At 41.3% G+C, this 20,635-nt stretch overlaps 2 protein-coding genes across 2 annotated transcripts; both read left to right on the top strand.

The window, feature by feature from the left end:
- The first annotated feature begins 2,166 nt into the window (after window positions 1-2,166).
- efna1b (ephrin-A1b) lies at window positions 2,167-13,080 on the top strand. Its single transcript, XM_067601449.1, has 4 exons — window positions 2,167-2,440; window positions 11,106-11,401; window positions 11,503-11,691; window positions 11,847-13,080. The coding sequence occupies exons 1-4, from the start codon at window positions 2,343-2,345 to the stop codon at window positions 11,966-11,968; spliced, it is 705 nt and encodes a 234-aa protein (XP_067457550.1). The 5' UTR covers window positions 2,167-2,342; the 3' UTR covers window positions 11,969-13,080.
- Window positions 13,081-16,178: 3,098 nt separating this feature from the next.
- On the top strand, window positions 16,179-20,096 carry slc50a1 (solute carrier family 50 member 1). Its single transcript, XM_067601448.1, has 6 exons — window positions 16,179-16,388; window positions 16,645-16,722; window positions 16,821-16,944; window positions 17,042-17,203; window positions 19,595-19,714; window positions 19,855-20,096. The coding sequence occupies exons 1-6, from the start codon at window positions 16,321-16,323 to the stop codon at window positions 19,954-19,956; spliced, it is 654 nt and encodes a 217-aa protein (XP_067457549.1). The 5' UTR covers window positions 16,179-16,320; the 3' UTR covers window positions 19,957-20,096.
- The last annotated feature ends 539 nt before the right edge of the window (window positions 20,097-20,635 follow it).

The following is a 20,635-nucleotide window of genomic DNA, read 5'->3' as shown; positions in this document are numbered from 1 at the left end:
AAAATTCACTCTTGCTGTAGTGTTGTGTGTGAGTGAGAACTGGGGGATCCTGTTGCTGTGAATCATTGGCAAGTTTTGGAGCTGCTGGAAAAGTATTTGCATTTCAGTCATTCCTCAGAGGAAATCAATACATATGTTTGAAGCAGTTTCTAATGTCTGTGGAGTACAAGAAGTTGAGTATTACAGGAATAGCCACTTGTTTAGATGAAATTATCCAGAGGCTTCACATTTTTCATGAATTGGCATTTTTTATTACAGTGTCAGAATTTGTTAAATTGATCACTTGTACCCATTTTACTTTATCAAACATTACTCCACTCCCTCCTTTTTCCCCTTAGTTTTGGGGAGACGTTATAGAATGGAAAATCACCCTGAGCTGTAATTAACCCCCCACTGCCTACGGGATCTACAGTCAGAGTGTGCGTGTGTGTGTGTGTGATTGTCTGTCGGAGTGCCAGGACGTGTGTGTGCTTGCCCGGCCAAGCCTAGGGACAGTCAGACACTCAGATTGTCTACACACACGCACACACACAAATGTATACACACACACACACACACACACACACACAATGCCCCCTCCTGCTTCCCTGCGGCTCTGAGCCAGCCGATCCAGGCTGGGATCCATCCTTGCCCGAGGGAAGGCCTCTCCTGCTGGGGCCACAATCCCGCTGACTGCCCATGGTCTGGACTTTATCCACTCCATCTGTGTGGCTAAGCGGAGACTTCAAGATTAGGCAGACTGATAAGACGGTAATAATTCTTTACTATCTGACAAAAACATAATCAGTAGGCTACACCAGCGTGCCTAGACAACAGCAGTCTGGAAGAACGTGCACACATCCTCTGCAGAGGGTTCTCAAATGACTGAAACACAATCAGAGAGGCATTCAGAGCCAAGATCTCTTTAGTGTATGTACAGTATGTTTATAAAGATGATTGGTTTTTGCAGAATAGTGCAGAGAGACAGATTTTTTTTTACAGTGCACTCCAACAAACATTGCAAAACAATGCATTTCAGCACAATACTAAAAATACAGCTGGACAAACTGCATTACAATGCATCATAATCACCCAGCAACTTGCAACATACAATATGTCACAAAACAATGCAACACAGCTCAACAACAGCACATTACAGTGTTGCAACACAACAACTTAAAAACACAGAAACAACAAAAACTTACATAACAGCACGGCTGTAAAAAATTTGCTACACTAAATCACTATAATTATTAGCTCCATTTTTCAGTTGATGAAATTAACTATATGTACAATTTTTAGGTGCGTAGACTCTGAGTATTTCTGTTTAATGCCACTTTATACTTTCAGATGAAAATATTGTACTTTTTTTCCAAAGCTACAGTTACTAGTTACTTTTTAGATTAAGACTCAGATCATTAGTTTATAGAATCTGTTTATGCATTACTAGAGATTCAGCTGGCCAAACATTTATAAAGGAGTTAAAATTAGCTCCACTTTGACCAACTACAACATTTAAATACTGTTCTTATGTTAACGCAGCAATAATGATAATTGAATAATATCCAAATTTAACACAGAGGGGACATTCTGCACAATGAGTACTTTGACCATAGATACTTTACGTACAGTATATTGCCAATACTTCAGCATGTTTTGAGTGAAGGACTTTTTTCCAAATTTTTTCATAGTGTGATTTTACTACCTTTACTTAATTTTACTTCAAGGAAATGGTTTAAAAATATATTTCCTTCTTGTGTGGTACATATCTCTCTACATTTTCTTAACTGATTTTTTTGACCTGATTTAAATCTGACATGCGCCAGTTGTGCTGTAAAAACTGTGTGGGTGATATTTGTTTCAGTTGCTTTTCTTTTTTACTGTTTAAAATGTATTGTTTTCTTTTTTATCTTATCAGCTGACCTTCCAGTTTGACTTATGTGTCTTTGTTACGCTTCTTCGATCTTATTATGGCTGTAGTGGGGTTGTTTTTGTGTTTTTCTGTGTTCCTGGTATAAAGTGAGCAGCTGGAGGGCGCGTTCCCAGCTCCTGCGATGGGCGGTGGGGAGAGGGAGGGGGTGGGGGAAAAAAATCACACTGCCTCGCTGCTATTGGTTGGTGTCACCTCTAGGGGTGGAGCCAACGCTAGACAAAACAGACAAGTTGCGCTCCAGTGATTTCAATCAAGAGTTGCAAGCGTTTGGTGTGTTACACTTGTCTAAATTGCTGCGAATACTACAGTAGAAGAGAAAACTTCGAGTTTAGTTAACGTGCGCCTATTTACGCATTTAAATCGTCAATTAGAGAGGCTTTCATTAATCCTCGCTTACTAGTTGAACTTGTTTCTGTGGAGAAGAGGAGCTATGGATTTGGTGCGTCTGGTGTGTTTGGCTCTGAGCATCTGCGCTTGGTTCGCCTCTGCGGAGAGACACAGCGTCTACTGGAACAGCTCAAACCCAAAGTAAGTGATAATCTGTGCGCGCGTCTGTTTGAGTAGTTGTAAAGGGTCAACCATACACTGCTGTCTGTGTGACTGTGTGTGCTTCTGCTGATGTCTCGAGTGGATTTAACTGTTTTGTTTCTTAAAATTTGACATCTGTAAAGTCTCATCCTATATTCTTAGTTACCTCAGGCCCCTGAGGCTGCTCACTCTGTTCACCTAAGCTGTTGTTGTTTTCATTCATGTGACAATTAAAGGGTTCGCGTGAGGTTTTAAAGTCAACCTTGTATGGTCCACGTTTAAACTCTCTTAACAGGATTGCTGCTTAGTGTATCAGGCTGCACAGTAGCAGTGTGGAGAAGCAAAGGATGGGCAGCAGATGCCCAGACAGATGGACAGATTCACCACTATATTTAACCGCAACACACATAGACACAGACACTGGCTACACTAATAGTAATAAATAGACTGACGAGTACCAACTTGGCCAGTGACGCTGTCTGTAGGGTCTGCACCTGTGTGTGCAGTGTGTCATGCAAAAACTAGTCTATTATTATTATTACTGATATCCCACCAAGACTCTGTCAGTAGGCTATAAAAGTGTTTTTCTCATTTGGGGAGAGTGGGCAAGCAAGCGTGTGTGTGTGTGTGTGTGTGTGTGTGTTTGTGTGTGTGTGTGTGAGTCACAGAGAGAGAGAGAGAGAGAGAGAGAGAGAGAGAGAGAGAGAGAGAGAGAGAGAGAGAGAGAGAGAGGCACATAATGCTGATTATTTTGTTTTGAGGTCAGAAATGTAATGCTATCCGACCACTCAGTGGAATCGATTGAGCTTGACAGACGCGCAATATCACAGCGCGATTTATTGAGCTTTTAGCGGCGCTTGAAGTATTATTTTATAACCGATCTGAAACAGAAGGACGGGTCCCTGCTTGCTGCTGCCGAGATAGGTCGATTAAAACCCGCCACCGAGACGAAACAAGGGCAAAAGCCATTATGGCCTTTTTAGTCTTGTCTTGATTACATTACTGGCTCTCTAATTGCCCTTTAACAACGACAATAGACGCAGGGCTTTAAAAAAAGGAGCCCCAACAAGGAAAACAATTGTCCTGATAATTGGATAAGGAGTCTAATGGAAAGTCCTGTCCTCATGAGGAGTGCTTGTGTCATGGGTTAGTCCATGTGTGACTCAGTGGCCCACCTGAGTTACACCTGAGTCACCTCAGACAAGAGGGCAGGGACTCTGGTTCAGGTAAAATGGAAGGGAGTTGTGTAAAACCAGAGGAGACTGGGTGAAAGGTGACACTGGATCTCTAAGTTTTAGTTCCTAAAAAAAAAAAAAAAAAATCTGATAAAGACAGAAAGATGTCAGAGAGAGCAAGAGGACAAGGGATGGTCTAATACAGAGTCAGATCTACTGTCAGTCTGCTGTCCCTAATCTGGCTCTGGACTATTTCTGCTGTCAAATGGGAGTTGCATAAGGACAATAAGCAAAATCATAATATAATGCTAATCCCTTTTTCGAGAAGGCTAAACATAGGCTCTGACACAGACAGACACTTCACACATCACTAACAGCTTGGCCATCACAAACATGTGAATAAATAGATTCAGTAAATGGCTATAAGTGCTTCTACTTCTATTTTATCTGCTACGAGAAGAAGAAAAATAGATGTCCTTAGAAAGTCAGAAACAGAGATATTTGCATGAGGACAATAATGGCAGCTAAAAGCCAAAGTGAAACTATAATCTGCTCGTATTGTATTTCTTTTGCCACATTTTACAGCTCAATCTCAAACCCAAACTCCCTCCTTCTTTTCTTTTCTTTTCTTTTTCTCCTCTCTTCTCCCATCTTCTCTCTTGTCTTGACTAAAAGCCCACCTGCCTCAGACTGTCCCCAGTGATCAATCAGTCACCTGTTCAGAGGATTATATAGATCCATCAGCAGCGGCTGAAGGCAGAGCGCTGTGGATAATTGATGCTAATTGATTCTTGGTCTGATTGTAAGCAGGGGTGATTTGTCTTTAGGTTGAGGACAGTGACCAGATGGCAGCAGTCTGCCTATTCATGTCGGGGAGTATAGAGATGTGAAGTACTGACAGTAGCTTAGGTGTGTGCGTGTGTTTTTCCTCTAAAGACAATTTACTGTACGTGTGTCTGTTTTTGTGTGTTTGGTTTCACTAACTTGTCAGTTCAACCTAATGATTATGACTTAATCCTTCCTTTTATACCCTGTAGGGATATGATACTGTTTTTCTCAGTCTGATCCAGTCTTGTTTTCACACTACATGTCTCTGCCTGTGTCGACTTTATGAGTGTGTGTGTGTGTGACAGAGAGAGGTTGAACTTGTGCTGCCCTTACCCAACTTTTAACGGGAAGTGATATTATTTTTTTGTTGTAGACTTGATTGTTTCTGTGTGTGTGCGCCGTCACGTCAGAGTAAAACAGGGAGTGGCCGTTACCGTAGGCAGCCTTACCGAGACATGATAAATGTGTGACTCACACTTACACACACTGGGGGGCAAGAGGGAGGACTTGGATGTTAATATTAGCCACAGCCAGCATTCCACCCCGCTGTTACTATACTCAACTCTGTCAGCTGTGTTCTTGTGTGTGTGTGTGTGTGTGTGTGTCTGTGTCTGTGTATGTGTATGTGTGTGTGTCTGTCTATGTGTGTCTGTACCTGTCTGTTCCTCTCCCCATCTTCACTCCTTTCCCTCTCTTTAACAGCTGGATCTCCTCCCAGACTGGCTGCTGGCCCTAAGCCCTCCATCTCCTTCTCTCAGCTTCAAGTGTATTCAAGATTTTCTGCACAGATATGGATGCTATTAACACAGAACTCCGCTGCCGCCTTTATGCCTGTTATCTCATTATTTGGCACCTTTCTTGCATCTCTAGCAGACTGAGATGCTTCCCACTATCTGCGCAAATATCTTTATCAGGACTTTGGTGTAATGTAATATTCTGTTTACGTGCATCTGTGTCTGGCTCTGTCTGCCTCGAAGCAGAGGGGGCCTGCCTCAACACGTTCATGCAGGCTGGAGAATGAATATGGGGTGAATGAAGGTGGTCGATGTCACCCCCCCCTCCCCCCCCATACCCGTCACCCCTCCCTGCCCTTCAATTCCAACTCCAACATTTTATATTTTGCTCCCTCTCTTTCCACTCATTATTTACCCCTCCCAAGCCTGTGTCCCGTCTGGTTTGTTGGCCGCTAATCTCACCACAATGAGAGCACACACACACTAACATAGATTACAGACGGCTTGTAATCTGACCATCTGACCCATAGACACAAAACCATCATCCTGCTGGCTATATTCTATATATATATATTTATGCTTCTGTGATCCTGTTATGTAACTTGGATATATTTCATTACTCTATTTCTTCTATAGTCTGTGTGTGTGTGTGTGTGTGTGTGTGTGTGTGTATGTGTGTGTATCTGGGTGGGTGGGTTATGGTGTTATGGTGTATATAAGTTACAAAACAAACCTGCAGTTGTCACAGTGGATCAGTCCTGACATAATCTCCCAGATGGGGTTCATCCTACATCAGAAAAAATCAATTACAAGCACCACAGGACATCTCCATTGAGTTTGTTATGAATGCTTCAATATCAAAAGGCTTTTGTAACTCCTGTCCTCTTACCTAACACGCTTATAAAGTACTTGCATACCTTCACACATGATAGCACACAGCAGCACCTGGGAATTAGTGACCACGTACAGTTTACAAACTGCAGTACGTATTTAATATCTGCGTTTCAGGTCTGTGAATGCCCCCCACACCCCTGTTCACAGAATCCATGTATCTCTGTTTTTTCTCTGCTCTTCCTCTCGCTTCCTTATCTGTGGTCCAGACTTCCTCTCCCTCCCCGCTCCCTCCCCTTTCTCCATCAGTCCCCCTCTTTCTCACAGACCTTCCTCTGTTTTTGCCTCAGTAGATTTCCACCGGAGGACAGAGCACCTCTTAGCCCTGAGAGAGGCCTACTTTTGCCAAACGTTATCATAGTATGAGTGGGCAAGCAAGCATGTGTGTGTGTGTGTGTGTATGTGTATGTGTGTGTGTGTATGTGTGTGTGTGTGTGCGTGGTGTACTATGCTCATTCATAGCATTTCAGACATACCTTGGCTTTGCTGTCCACTCATATAGCCCACCATCGCCCCCTGAAGGTCGGAATTAGCAATAATCAGATGGATTTGAGGATATTTAGTTTTGCCTCGATTAATTCAAAACTTTTTTTTTTTTCAAATATAAAGTTATTGAATATTTTATGTAAATTATTGGAAGTCACTGAACTTGTTCCCTCCGGCTCTCTCAGGCAGACAGACACAGATTAACTCTCTGTGACCCCCCAACATATTAAACAAAGCATGATACCGTTTGGCCTTTTTCTATTCATCACAGACAGAATGGAGAGGCTACAAAAAGGGTAACTGGGTGAAAAGATTTGGGGGGGGCAGAGAGGAGGAGGAGGAGGAGTAGGGGCGTGGATGCAGGGTGAGAGAAGGGTGAACTGGAGAAAGGGATTTGTGTTGAGAAATTAGCCTGGATGAAGAGCTCTGGTATATTATGTCAACGTTAAGAGAGGGGACAAAATAGAGGATAGGGAGAGGGGGGGGTGGGACGATTTAGTAAGAATAAAGGAGAGGGAGACAGAGGGAGGAGAGAGTGGACAGTGATGGATGAAGGGAGGGAAGAAGTTTGGAATTGAATGAGTGAGAAACGGCAGTGTTGACAATTTTAAACCCTCTCATTCTGCAAAGGGGCCAAAGGGATTCTCGGCATCTTAACTATATCATGCACGCGTGTATAAGCAAATGTATATTTGCAATCCGTGGAAGCTGAAGAGTTGAGTGCTTGGATTGATAATCCTGGCAGGAACTGCAGATTGTATTTGTGTGTAGTGGAGGAAGAATTCCCGCTGGGTGTCTTACTGCAAGAATATGAGATAGAGGAAGAATGGAGGTAGATTACATTGGAACCTAATATAGAAAGACATTTCAGTGTATTAGATTGGCTCTAATAGAGTATCCCACTAGTGAGCAGCTAAACCCATTAGAACCACTGACAGCTCCTCAGCCTGTGTGAAAGGAGGTGTGAATCTGCCATACCACAGCAGATTAATAGGGTATTACGTGTACACCTCAAAGTAAAAGTGTGCGAGAGTGTGACTGGAAATCTGATGAGTGTGCCATGTGAGAACATTGTCCAAACCGCAGCCCCCTGTTGTGACATTCCAGTGTGTGCACACTTACTACTGATTACCTGCAGAGCAAATGGTGGGGGATGCATCTGTTTAGTGTTTCAGTGGTGCTGACTCGCTCCCAGAGTGTGTTGTGTATGTGAAACAAATATCTTCAGCGCTGACTCAGATGCTGGTGTGTGTGAGAAGTTGCGACCCTGAACTCTAACCCCGGTGACCCGGCTGCCAGTTTGAAACACTCCCCAGAGAGAGGGGGAAAGACAGAGTTCCTGTGTCAGTTGTTTGACCAAAAACCAGTGAGAGCTCAGGGGACAAATGGAGGGACAGCAGAGTTGTCAGGGGGGAAAGGGGGGGTGGGGGGGGAGGAAAGAGGGATGGCAGGGGAAAAGAAAAGAAGAAGAGACAATGGCAAGGCTTCAAAGCTCCAGTGAAGCGGGCAAAGTGTCAAACAACTCACCTACTGTCGTAACCGCTAGTGCTACAACCATTTTATACCCTTACAACACACGCACCTTGCCCGCTGCCGCCAACGCTACAGTGACTTAGTAGTGAGAAATTACCTGGAGGAAGAAAGACTACAGCCACCTTCAACCCTTGCTGTTTACCCACACCTCAGTCACATACACACACACACACACACACACACACACTCAAACACACAAGGGGCTCCAGTAGGCCTTGATAAACAGATGTGCTCATGAGCCCGGGGCATGAGACACCCGGAATAAGGGTCTTCAGAGAATCCCTCTCCTGTGAAAACACACTCACATAGGCACGAGGGAAGAAACAGTGTGGAAATTAGGTTTGCAACAATGTTAGCACACTCACACACCTGGCTCCCAGTCTCACATAGCTATCACATTCATGCGACTTTCACTCTCCCGAGAACTGTCAGTCAGAGGCGAAGTAAGACGCGGGGAGATACAAGAGTCTCCAGCATGTCGAGAGCTTTGATGAGTGAGACGTAAAGTTGGAGCGTGAGGAGGATGGAGGGAGAGGACTTGTTAAAGACACGGTGGAACAAGATGGAATCAATGAATTGCAGTTTCTCCCAGTTCCTTGACTTCTTGTCACATAAAAATAACTCAATCCACCACACGAACTCTCATTCAAAGATAAACAAATTTCAGATGCTTTTGGAAAAACACTAAAAATGCACTCACAGTCATATGAGCACATATATTACACACATCCACACCAGTCAGGGCAGTGAAAGCTCCGTAGGGGGTAAGGTACAAGGGTTGAAGAGGCCCTGTAGCCTTCAGGCATTCTGTCTTTGGGGAGGGAAAGGGTATAATTACACCCCATTCATTCCTCCTCCCCTCCTTTTCTAAAGAACACATTGGCCCCAGACCCCTAACAGCTTTTAATTAGCAGCAATGGAGGAGGGGGAAATGAGGAGGTGAAGAGAAGGATAAAAGGAGAGTTTTTTTTTCTTACAAGCATGACTATGAGCCGTGAATGAAATTAGCAACAGAATCTTTCTGTTTTGTTGGCTTTTGACAAGCTTGTGTTTTCATGCGGAGGTCAGCCAGGCCACTAACAAGGACACAGTGTGGGAAAAAAGGTGTATCCTATACAATTTCAAACTATTCTTCACTTCAGAGGGAACCACTCCAAGATCTCCAAACATCTTGTTTTCTCCAACTCTGTTATTACTGGTTTGACTCAAAAGAAAACAAGTTACAATGAGAGTTGAGATTATTCCGCCAATTAGTGTCTTTCCCTTTCACTGACACACTTGCACTCCCAAACACACACACACACACACACATATACACACAAATAAAGGCGGCATCCACACCTGCACAGGAGTGTACACACTCACAAAGAACCTTTTTTTTGAGAGAGAGAGAGAGCACTGATTGCTGATTGGAGGGTGGAGATCAGCCTATTTGCCTTGAATAACAAGTGTAGAGCTGTGCTCAGCTAACAAAGCATGTTTTGACAGGTAGGTTAGCGCTAACCAATACACACACATACACACACACACACATAGGGGCAGGAAGGAGAGGTTAGAGGCCCACGTTTGGAGCCAGTGTGTCTGTGACTTGGCCAGGGGGTCCTAACAGGAGCCACAACAACAGGAGAGGGGGGGGGGGGGTCAGAGCCGCTACGTCCCACACTTTGATGCCGAGGCACACACTTACAACTCACATAAACAATGGCAGACACACAGGAGCTGTTTTGTTGTCACTTTCACTCTCACACAACACAGAAACACAAGCATCAACAAGCAGTCACTCAGTTTAAGCACAGATCAAATTTACGGATTAGAGCTTGTTACCCCCTGAGGTTGTAATCAGAGTAATACCCAAATTATCAATCTTTCTTCACCTGCCGGCTCTTGGCTGATCTGACAGCAGCAGTCACACATCACAGTTACCGGCATATTTCAGCCTCACCTGGATCATCATAACTTTAAAGGAACACATTTTTTACACATAAATTCTTTTCCCCAAGTTCTCTAAACGTGGAAATTTCACACAACTACCTGAATCCCTCCACTTATATTCATGCTGAACATTTTTGCCACAAATGTGCAGTGACTTTACAGGATTTGTACTTATTTTTCACTGTTTCTCTGCACTTCATTAGGACAACAAGCATGGGAAGTGAGCAAAGTGGAGACAAGACGGCTCAAAAGAGCCATAAAACTAAATGAAGGGTAAAGATGAAAAGAGAGAAGGAGAGCGGCAGCCTGACTGTCTCCACCCACTCTGTCTCTGTCTTTGAAATCAGAGAGAAATTGAGAGAAAGAGAGACAGATAGAGGCTGCAAATTAGGGTGAGAAATCTCAACAGTAGCTGCAACACTAATGGACAAACATCTAGGTGGAGAAATCTTTGTGAAAACTGTTTAAAAAAGACTTGACAGAAAGAGTCACTGAGTTGAACAGATAGAAAGAGGGAAGCAGTGGACCAACAGAGAAGGTGAAAAGAAGGATGGGGAGAGAGCTGTCATTTAAAATCTTGTCCACTTGTAAGCAGTTGAGAAGTGAATCTGCTGAAGGCGAAACGAGGAAAGAGAGAAGGAAGGTGTGTTAGTGGGATGGCGGTAGGGCTTTATGAAATTCTAGGTGTGTTTTTCTCGTCTGAAAACTAAGTGAACAAGTCCAGCCTGATCAGGCTCTTTCTAATTCTGTCACAGTGATGGGCTTGTGCAAGCACACTGAAACATGTCTACTAAAAAACACCCTCACGCGCTACCTGGCTTACGCCCTACTAGCTTTACCGGTGTATAAATGCGCCCCATGCGTGAGTAAGTTTGTTTTCTGTGTCTATGTGTGATCTGCCCTCATTATTCTTAACGGATGCGTTGTATGAGCCAGGTTTCCAGGGTGTGTGTTGAGCACGTGTACAAAATCCTAACAGACAGCTATAAGCCTCTATTATTCATGTTTTTATTCATATTGTAAAAAAAAATGCTGAAGGGTAGGACATTTGTCAGTAACCACCTCTTTCTTCCTATGTCCTTGCAGCTTCCTGTGGGATGAGTACACAGTGGAAGTGCGTATCAACGACTATCTGGACATCATCTGCCCCCATTACGCCCACGGCGAGGTGTCATCACATGCAGCTGAGCGCTATGTGCTGTACATGGTGGAGAAGGAGGACTACGAGGTGTGTAAACCTCACTCCTTCGACCAGCTCCGTTGGGAGTGCTCGCGGCCCTTCGCTCCCCATGCTCCTGAAAAATTCTCTGAGAAGTTCCAGCGTTTCACGCCCTTCACCTTGGGCAAGGAGTTCAAACAGGGAGAGAGCTATTATTATATCTGTAAGTATTTAATAGCAATATTCATTGCAGTATATAATCTTATCACGCTCCTGAGAAGCTTTCTTATATTAAAACTTTCCCTCTTTCTGACTCTTTTCCAGCCAAGCCAATGCATCACCATGGCGAGGATTGCCTGAGGCTGAGAGTGGATGTTGTCGGGCATAAAGGCTCTGGAAAGAACCATCTAGACAAATCCAAGGCAGAGGAGACAGGGAAAAGCTTGGATGGAGGAAAAGTGAAGTTTCCTGCTGCTGGAGGAGTGCATAACCCCTCTAACCGGCTCCCAGCAGGTGAGGATTGTTTTGTAAAAAAACATACCAGACAGATGCAAAATAGTTGCAACAGTCATGCATCTGAGAAGACCTCAACTGGGTGTGTTTACCATGACTGAATGATGAAATCCAATACTGACTCTTCCTCCCTTTTTTTTTTTTTTTTTTCTTAGACGATCCTGCTGTGATGGAGCCAAATGTTCAGAGGAGTATCGGCAGTTCAGGAACACAGCTGGACTCCTTGTCAGTCGTCTTTACCACAATCTCAGTCTTGTTATCCCTGATGCTACACTAAGGCTTGCTGGGACACCATAACAGAGACAATGCTATAACCTAATGCTGGTCATTGGGACCATGAACACTCAGAGATTTTTTTATGCAGATTTTTTATACGAGCATGGAGAGAGCTGTTGTTGCGTGTTTGTGTGTTTGATGTGTTTGTTTGCGTGAATGTGGAACGTTGATCGTTCCAAAGAAGAGGACCTCAAAGATGTTTTTTTTATTACTTTATTAAAAGGATGGCGATTCTCATTTTTGACCATTTAAGATGCACACTTTTTTTCAGCCGCTATGAGCAAAACTGTAAGCAAACCGATCAAAAATAATGAATTTATTAATATCTGATTGAAAATTACACAAGGATTACAACATCCTCATGATCATGTCTTTTTCAAATGTTCATATCATCGGTACAGTAATTTCTCAGACTCTCACTGCCATTTTTCTTCATTTACATGTAGCGAAATTATTAATTCTGTGTTTTGGAAATGTTGTCGGCTAATGCCAACGTTATGTAGGATTTTTGTCATGTTGTTGTGTAGCACTCAGCTCCCGGTTATTCAAGTATCTGTCAAAGCATCACTGTTACATTCACTCAAGAAGAGAAAATACACAGAATCAGGTACTGTGGTTTAAAATGCGCCATACATAAAATATCTGACACATAAGTAAACAAATTTGCTAATGGTTAAATCTCACTTGTATGGTTAAAAAAAAAAAGCCCAAATGATCCAAAAATCAGAAACAATCAATTCCAGAAAAATTGCATACATTTTTCAAGCCATAAATCATCATCAATCTATTAGTGTTGGAAACCACTTTAAGAGAATCAATTGTAAAAGTCATAGGTATTTTAGGGAGCTGCGCTTTTTCAGCGCTTATTGTTAATTTCTGTTGTCATGACAGTATGATGGTACACTGGCAGATGTTTGCAGATGCGATCCAATTGTTGTTATCAAACCTCAAACTGAAGGGATTTCCGAGAATATGTTTTGTTTTCTTATCAGACCTACTTCTTGTCATTTTGTAAATGTTTATATGTAAATTTGTACATAGAAAAAACTATAAGAAACTGTTTTAAGATGTGAAATATTTCAGTGAAATAAAAGAAATGTGATGTAATAAACATTTCTGTCTGTTTTTCATCAGTTAAATATATTTTTGCACTGAACACTGACGTCATTGAGATTTTGATGGATGACACAATGTTTTGGCAAAGCTATCCATCTCCTGTCCGATGAAATCTCTCCAGCCCCCCTCCACATTTCCACCCCCAGGTCTTTCCCAACCTCTATTTTCTCATCCCCTCTTCTCTGCCCTCTCTGTCTTTCATCCCTTGTGACACAGTTTGCTCTGGCTTAGATTTCACAGTCTGAAAACCAAACACTAGGGACGAGAGGGGGGACGATGAAGGAGCGAGAGAGCCGGTTAGTGCAGGGAGAGAGGCCCACAAGCAAACTGACAACTGGGTGTGAAGGTGTCACTCTCGCCTCCTTGCTCACACTCTTTCACTCTTTTTTTTTGCCCTTTCTTGCCCTGTCTTTACTACTCTGTGCATCCTCCTTGGAGGGAAAGCAGAAGATCCGTCTTCATTCCAACATAGGAATGAAGATGAGCACAGCACTCTGCAAACCTCAGAGCTGACTGAAAACTGTCAAAAGTCACCATCCCTTGTAAAACCACGCAACATATACATTCAAAACCAGATCATAAAAATGAGTTATTTGTTTTTCCATCATCACGTCATAGCTTCATATATTCACTGCAGATGATCACACAGTCGCAGGGAGCTTGTGCAATGTAACACCCATGTAGATGTACTGTGGGTTAATGCAAGGCAGCCTTTCAGTGTACCTGATGGAACAGACCAAACATGGTATTCGCTGTAATGTGGGACTCAGTAATGTGTCAGTTCAAGATGATGTCATATAGCAATATGCAACAATGCAGTCAGATTACATACTGTAATATGGACAATTTATCAATTATAACACAGAATAAACAAATTACCAGCAGCGGAGGAAGTCTGCATTTAATTTCCTGCTTGCATAAAAGTGAAGCAGATACTAATTGCAAAGAATGGTTTCTGTTATTGAATCATGTATATCTATAAATATCACTGTTGAAATCCCCCAAATTGGAAATATTAATACAAGGAAACAACAAAAATACCTACAATTTTAAATTTGTACAAAATGTATTAACTTCTCAAAAGGCAAAAACCCTCCTATCTCCAGTTTATGGGGATTCTCCATGCTTTCATTTCACTCTCTTCCTAAGATTGAGTATAAATTCTTTAAAACTTTGCAATATTTTATGATCTTGCAGTATCAGAATCAAGTTTATTGCCAAGTAGGTTTGCACATACAAAGAATTTACTTTGATGTTGTGATGCATAATGATCAAAAGATATGAAGTAAGAGAAAATACAAATATCACAAAAGTTGAGTCATCATAAATAATACAAAATAGAAATAGAACATTGCCATATATTTTGCAGAATGTATTTTGATGTATGAATCTCAATTTACAAAGTATTTGGTAACTATGACCATCAGATACGGCAGATGTAGTAGAGTAAAAAACATATTTTCACCTGAAATATTGTTGAGTCAAGGAAAAAAAATGAACATAGTTATTTTCCATCATTGATGGTTATAACCTGAAATATGTAATAGATGATATAATGAGTGTACTTTTGAAATACATGTGAATATTCTAAAGGTATGCAAACATCAATTCATTATTGGATTACACTAGCATATACATGTGAAGAGCATCTAAATATCAAGGATAGACAAATATATATTTGTAATATTAAATGTGCATTTTGTTTGCATAACACTGCAGGAGATTCACACAAAAAAGGAGAAGAAATTACAATTTAATAACAGAAAGATCAATTACGAGCCAGAAAGATAAAACTGCTCAACAGTTACAGTATTATAGAAAATGCCACTGAAGACATAACAAATTAAGTGAAAAAAAAAAAAATCAAATGTCAAACAGATGCAAAATTTAAACAAGACTAGAACAAAAAGAAAATGAAGGCGAGGAAAGGAGAAAATTATACATCAAAGACTGTTGTTAAAGGTCAAATTTGAGAGCTTTTTGAAAAGTGTAGAGCGAATGAGGATCTGTGGGAAGAGCTCTGCAGTGATTAGTCCGCTGAAAGCCTCATCTACCCCTTTCAGCTCTGATGCTCAGTCCTGACAGCTGGACACAGGAGGTGAAGCCGGCTGATCTGAGGGTCTGTGATGGTGGGCGAGGTAATAAAGGTAAGAAAGAAAGTTAATAAGGACTTTGTAGGTGATTAGAATGAATTTGACCTGAACTTTGCTGAAAGGGAAGGTAGCTGTAGTTTTAATTAAATGATGAAATATGGATTTCATGGACATCTTAAATGCTGGATGTAATATCTATGAAATTACTCTGAGTAAACTGGAATAGTCCACTGACCATTCCGCCCCAGTGGAATGCGTTTTCAACGTCATTTTGAACAAGATTGTGAGAGTGAAGGCACATTCAAAAACAATATGAACAAAATAAATGTCAACTCAAGGCCCACTTACTATTACTTAATATTACTATTACTATTCCTGCTCTGACATGCATTCAAAAGCTCCAGAAAACAACTATAAAATGGACCTCAAGTTATATTTCTTTTGTCAAAACAGGCATGAATTATGTTATTGTGATGATGTTTGCATGCACACCTCACATGTACATGCATTTATAACACAATTCAACTGTCTATATGTCATATTTTTTTACCCTACAATTTGTTTAACCAGTACATTTCAGAAAAGTCAAATATGCAAATATCCAACTGCTCATCAGTCGTTTCATTTTGACTCTTCTTGTTATGTGACGTTTATTTATCCTGTATATTAGTTTTGGGGATCAATAAAGTTGAATTGAACTGATCTGAACTTCTATGTTGCAGAAGCTCTCTGACTTCCTTCCATACGTTGAGTCAAAAACACAGATGTACTACAAGATTTTTAAAAAAATTATTATTATAATATTCTTATTATACATCCATGTAGAATCAAAACTCTTCAGCCAGCTCACTCAGTGCACCTTCCACGTTTCTTTACGTGATTACGTCACGCGCGAGTTCCGCCATCGTTTCAGCGCCCTATTGGAGCAAACACACCCACCTGTTTTATCACACAGCAAATCAGCTTGCAGAAAATCTCAGTACGCTGATTGCAAACACGGAAATCTAGCGAGAGAAGGAGCCCGTGGGACGTCAGCGCACTGTAGTTATTTGCTACCTTTAATTTCATTGCAGTTCCGGTTCCTTCTAATCAAAAGCGCGAAAAATACCAGAAGCGGCGGTGCATCTGTTTTTACCCCCGTTCTATGGATTTGTTGCAGCTGCTATCATGGGCTTGCATCGTGTTTACAGTCGGGATGTTCTCGACTGGACTGTAAGTTGTAATGCTCATTATAGTGACATGCAACATGGCAATTTTTCATCCTCATTTGTTTCTGCAACGTCATGTGTTTGGTAGTAAATAAGAGAGTGGTGAGATGGACGGAGCTGTTGTGAAACTGTTGCACTTGCTTGTTTGAACTCCTGTCAGCCACATGTAGGGATGGTGACTTGTGAAGGAGTAACTTTATCGCCTGTGTTGACTGTTTTTCTGCCTCTCTCTCTCTCTCTATTCTTGTGTGTGTTTGTAGGACCGACCTGAAGAAGATGCACGAATCCAAGAGTGCTGACAACATCCAGTTCCTCCCTTTCCTCACTACGTGTCTTAAGTGAGTGTGTTTGTGCACATACCCTGATTTTCCACTATGATCAGCATCACTGTGTCACACTCTGGTCAGCACATCTAATGCTCCTCTTGTTGTCATAGTAACCTGGGTTGGTTGTATTATGGGATTCTGAAGAGAGATCAAACAATTGTCCTGGTCAACGTTATCGGAGCTTTTCTGCAGATCCTCTATGTCGCCACGTACCTCCACTACACAAAACAAAAGGTCAGTATGCAGATGGAGGAGGTCCAGCTCAGTTTGGGTGTGTTGTGTACACACCTGTCTCTTAGCATCTTCCTGTGTTTCTTTTGTTTTGTTTTAGAGGCAGGTGATGACCCAGACGCTTGCTGCAGGAATGGTGCTGACCTGCGCTTGGTTCTACTTCACCACGTTTCTTCCGCCAGGAGACACTCGTCTCAGCCAGCTAGGCCTCACGTGCAGTGTGGTCACCGTCAGCATGTACCTGTCACCGCTCACTGACTTGGTATGAAACATATGCATTACAGGCAGCATGTAATAAGTCAAATGTACTTTTCTTTTCTTACTGGACTCGTATATCCCATTTACACCTGGTATTAACATGTGATCTGTATCTAGATACGTTATCTGGATAAGAAAAAAATGCATGTTAATGCAAGGTGTAAATGCACTTAGAAAGCATTGTGTTCAGATCTCGGCCAGGTGTAAATGCAATCTGTACAGTGTGACCACATTCACAAGTAAAAAAAAAAAAATCCATACAGCAAGTTGAAAGGTCACCTAAGTCCACGTCTGCCTGCCAGCTTATGCAAGACCTGCAAACGTTGGGAGTAGTAGAAGTGGATAAAAGTCTTCCCTCTTAACAAACAAATGACGCCAATCCGCAGCATTGCTTCCCGTGACCTAAGACTCGCCATGTTTGCTGAAAAGTCTGCCAGCCTCGCCCACCTAATTTGCATATCAAGATCCGATCTTAATGCAGGCACAGATGAGAAAAGGAGAGTGCATTTTAATACCAGGTATAAATGCAAAGACCCATAGACAGAAGAGTCATTATCAGGAATGTATCCAATTACAGATCATATGTTAATACCAGGTGTTAATTTGGCCATAGATAACGTATTGGGTGCTGAAACGATTAGTCCTCTAATCAATCAACAATTTTAATAATTGATTAATATTTTAAGGCATTTGTCAAGCAAAAAAGCCAAACGTTTGCTGGTTCCATCTTCTCAAATGTGAGGATTTGATGATTTTCTCCTTTTTACTTGTCTGTAAATTGCACATCTTTGGGTTCTGGATTCATCATTGGACAAAACTAGCAATTTGAAGTCAAATTGGGATCTCCCAAATTATGATGGTTGTTGTTGACACACATAAAAAAAAAAATTGTTTCGTATGATTTTTTTTTTTAGGAATTTATATGATTTCGGTAACTACCATAATGATACTCTTATTGTTTTATTACAATTTTTTTTTTGAAAGATGGTAAACAAGAGAGTGAGTTATCGCTCTGCTTTTAAGTGTAACTGTCATTTATGGTAACTTGTCATGGTTGCTTTTCCACCCATTAAAAACCAGAAAAAAACATGTCAAGCCGATTGCATTTCAAAGAGCAGCTTGAACATTATGCAGTCCATCATCCCAACGCCTCTGCATTATGTTGTTTATGTTCTGCGGCGCCGAAAATTAGATAAATCAAAGTAAATATGGCGCCATATAGCTGCCGCCATACAGTTTATCTAAACACAAAAGTCTGTTTTTTTAAATGCAAAGGTTGATTTTTGTAAATCAAGGGCTGTTTCTACATGTGTCACAGTCGATATCAACATTACAATATTCACTTGAAAACACACTTTGCTTTTTGCTTCACATTGTGTAACTTTACAACTTGCTGTGGCATGTCAGTGTGATTTCCACCTTAGACTCTTATTCAGTACGCAGCATATTTAGTCCTCCTCTCTGACCTTCTCCTCAACAATTATGTGCCATTGTGTCTCCCACACATAGTTTGCACAATCAGCTTTTATTTACCAGTGAAGACATAAATCCTCTGATCTCTCTCTTTCCTTTTTGTCTCTTTTTGTCATCTCGTTGCTCAGTCTACTATCCTGTTTGTCTCCTTCCCTCCATCTGCCTCCACCGCTCCAAATGACCCCCAGTCAGTCGGTTTCCTGTCTTTCTTCTCCTCATCTGTGTCTTCCTGTTATTCTCGGTCTCTGTCTGTTTATACCTTATATCCCCTTGGTTACATTCTGTTGTCTTATTACAGTCTATAAATATTGTGTTTGCACCTCAGAACTATTCAGAAATTACACTAAATGAGCAAACTTAACGCTAATCGTCATGATTATTATCTTTACCTACCTGAGCTTGTAGTTTTAAAGAGAGCATCTAGGTTGGTTCAACTTGGGTCTTATATTTGTTGTTTTGGACGTCATTCCTGTTGGTCGTAATAGAATATTACTCACTAAGTTAATTATTGATGTCCGGAAATTTAGCTAAAAAGAAGTCAATCACGAGCCATCAGACAATCAAACAAAATTGCAGCTTAGCCAAACTCATTTTAAAAAGAAAACAAAAGCAAATTGTCATAAACATCCATCACACTTTACAGGCTTTGACTTTCTGTACTCACCGTAGTCCTGCGCACACAGTTGTCCTGTGCAATTAGAGATTTTGAGTTTTGAGTTTCTTGCCTTGTCGAACTCCTTGCTCCAACATTGTAGTGATGTTGCCGTGTTCCCAGATATCAGCAATTATTTTGGTCAGTTTAATGTTACAGTAACCAATAGTAACAATGGCCAAAACCTAAAAAACAACCCCCAAGTTGTAATGAAGTTGTATTTACTTGTTAACCAATTGTTGCTCCCATCCTCTGTCTCCTCCCTTTCAGGTGGAGATTGTGCGTAGCGGTAATGTGCAGCGCTTATCCTTCCCTCTGACTGTAGCCACTTTCTTCACTTCAACCTCCTGGGTCCTCTACGGCCTCCAGCTGAACGACCACTACATCGTGGTACGACACAGAGAGAATATGCAACTGTGTCACATTGTTAACAGCATGTGTAAATACAGCTTTTAACGCTGATTTGATGAATGATTAATATCATTAATGTCTTATTTTTCTGCTTTTGTGTGTGTTTGTGTTCATCCCAGGTTCCAAACACCCCTGGAATCTTCACCAGCCTCATCAGATTTTATTTGTTTTGGAGATTTGCGTCTAATCAATCACCTTCCTATAAGGCTATGCAGATATGAGGGAAAGGGATATAAAAAGGGGGAAGTCATGACAGATGTGATGACTCCATGGATTGCTGCAGCAAAGCCGTCCCATCGATTGTCTTGACTGAAACAAACTGTTAGTGGGGCGACACCACTGCTAAAGTGGAGATAATGTCTTGTTTTTGTTGACTTTATCACTTCAGGAAGGGATATCAAGGAGCACAATTAATCAGAAAAGTGGTGAATTCAATTGAGTTCAGCAATTACAGATTTTTTTTTTCTGCAGCTATTTGTCAAACCTGCAACCTGTCTCCTCTTCATGTCTTTCAAGTGCCTTCTGTTAGGTCATGGTTGCCATTAAAGACCAATGGCATTTCCTGATCTACCAGAGTTTCTTATCTGTGCATAATCCAGTGAATTGGATTGAAACTTTCTTATGTCATATTATCCAAAGATTTTGTGGAGTTGTAACTTTAGCGGCTGCTATTTTAATATCTCATATGGTTGCTCTGTTTACTGTTACTCATATGTAGTATGAACCACTTTCATATCTATTCAGAGTTGCCTCTGTATCACCATATAGATGATATATTAAGTCATATCAGTGGCAGTAAGTTATATTTGTGTAGAATTGTTTTCTATACATTTTTATGTGAGATTTTTTTTTATACAGAATGTGTATAATGGTTTATGTCCAAGATCAAGTATTGTTAAT

Source organism: Thunnus thynnus, chromosome 10 (genome assembly GCF_963924715.1).
Source record: "Thunnus thynnus chromosome 10, fThuThy2.1, whole genome shotgun sequence".
Taxonomy (NCBI): Eukaryota; Metazoa; Chordata; class Actinopteri; order Scombriformes; family Scombridae; genus Thunnus; species Thunnus thynnus.
This window is presented reverse-complemented; position numbering and strand designations above follow the sequence as displayed.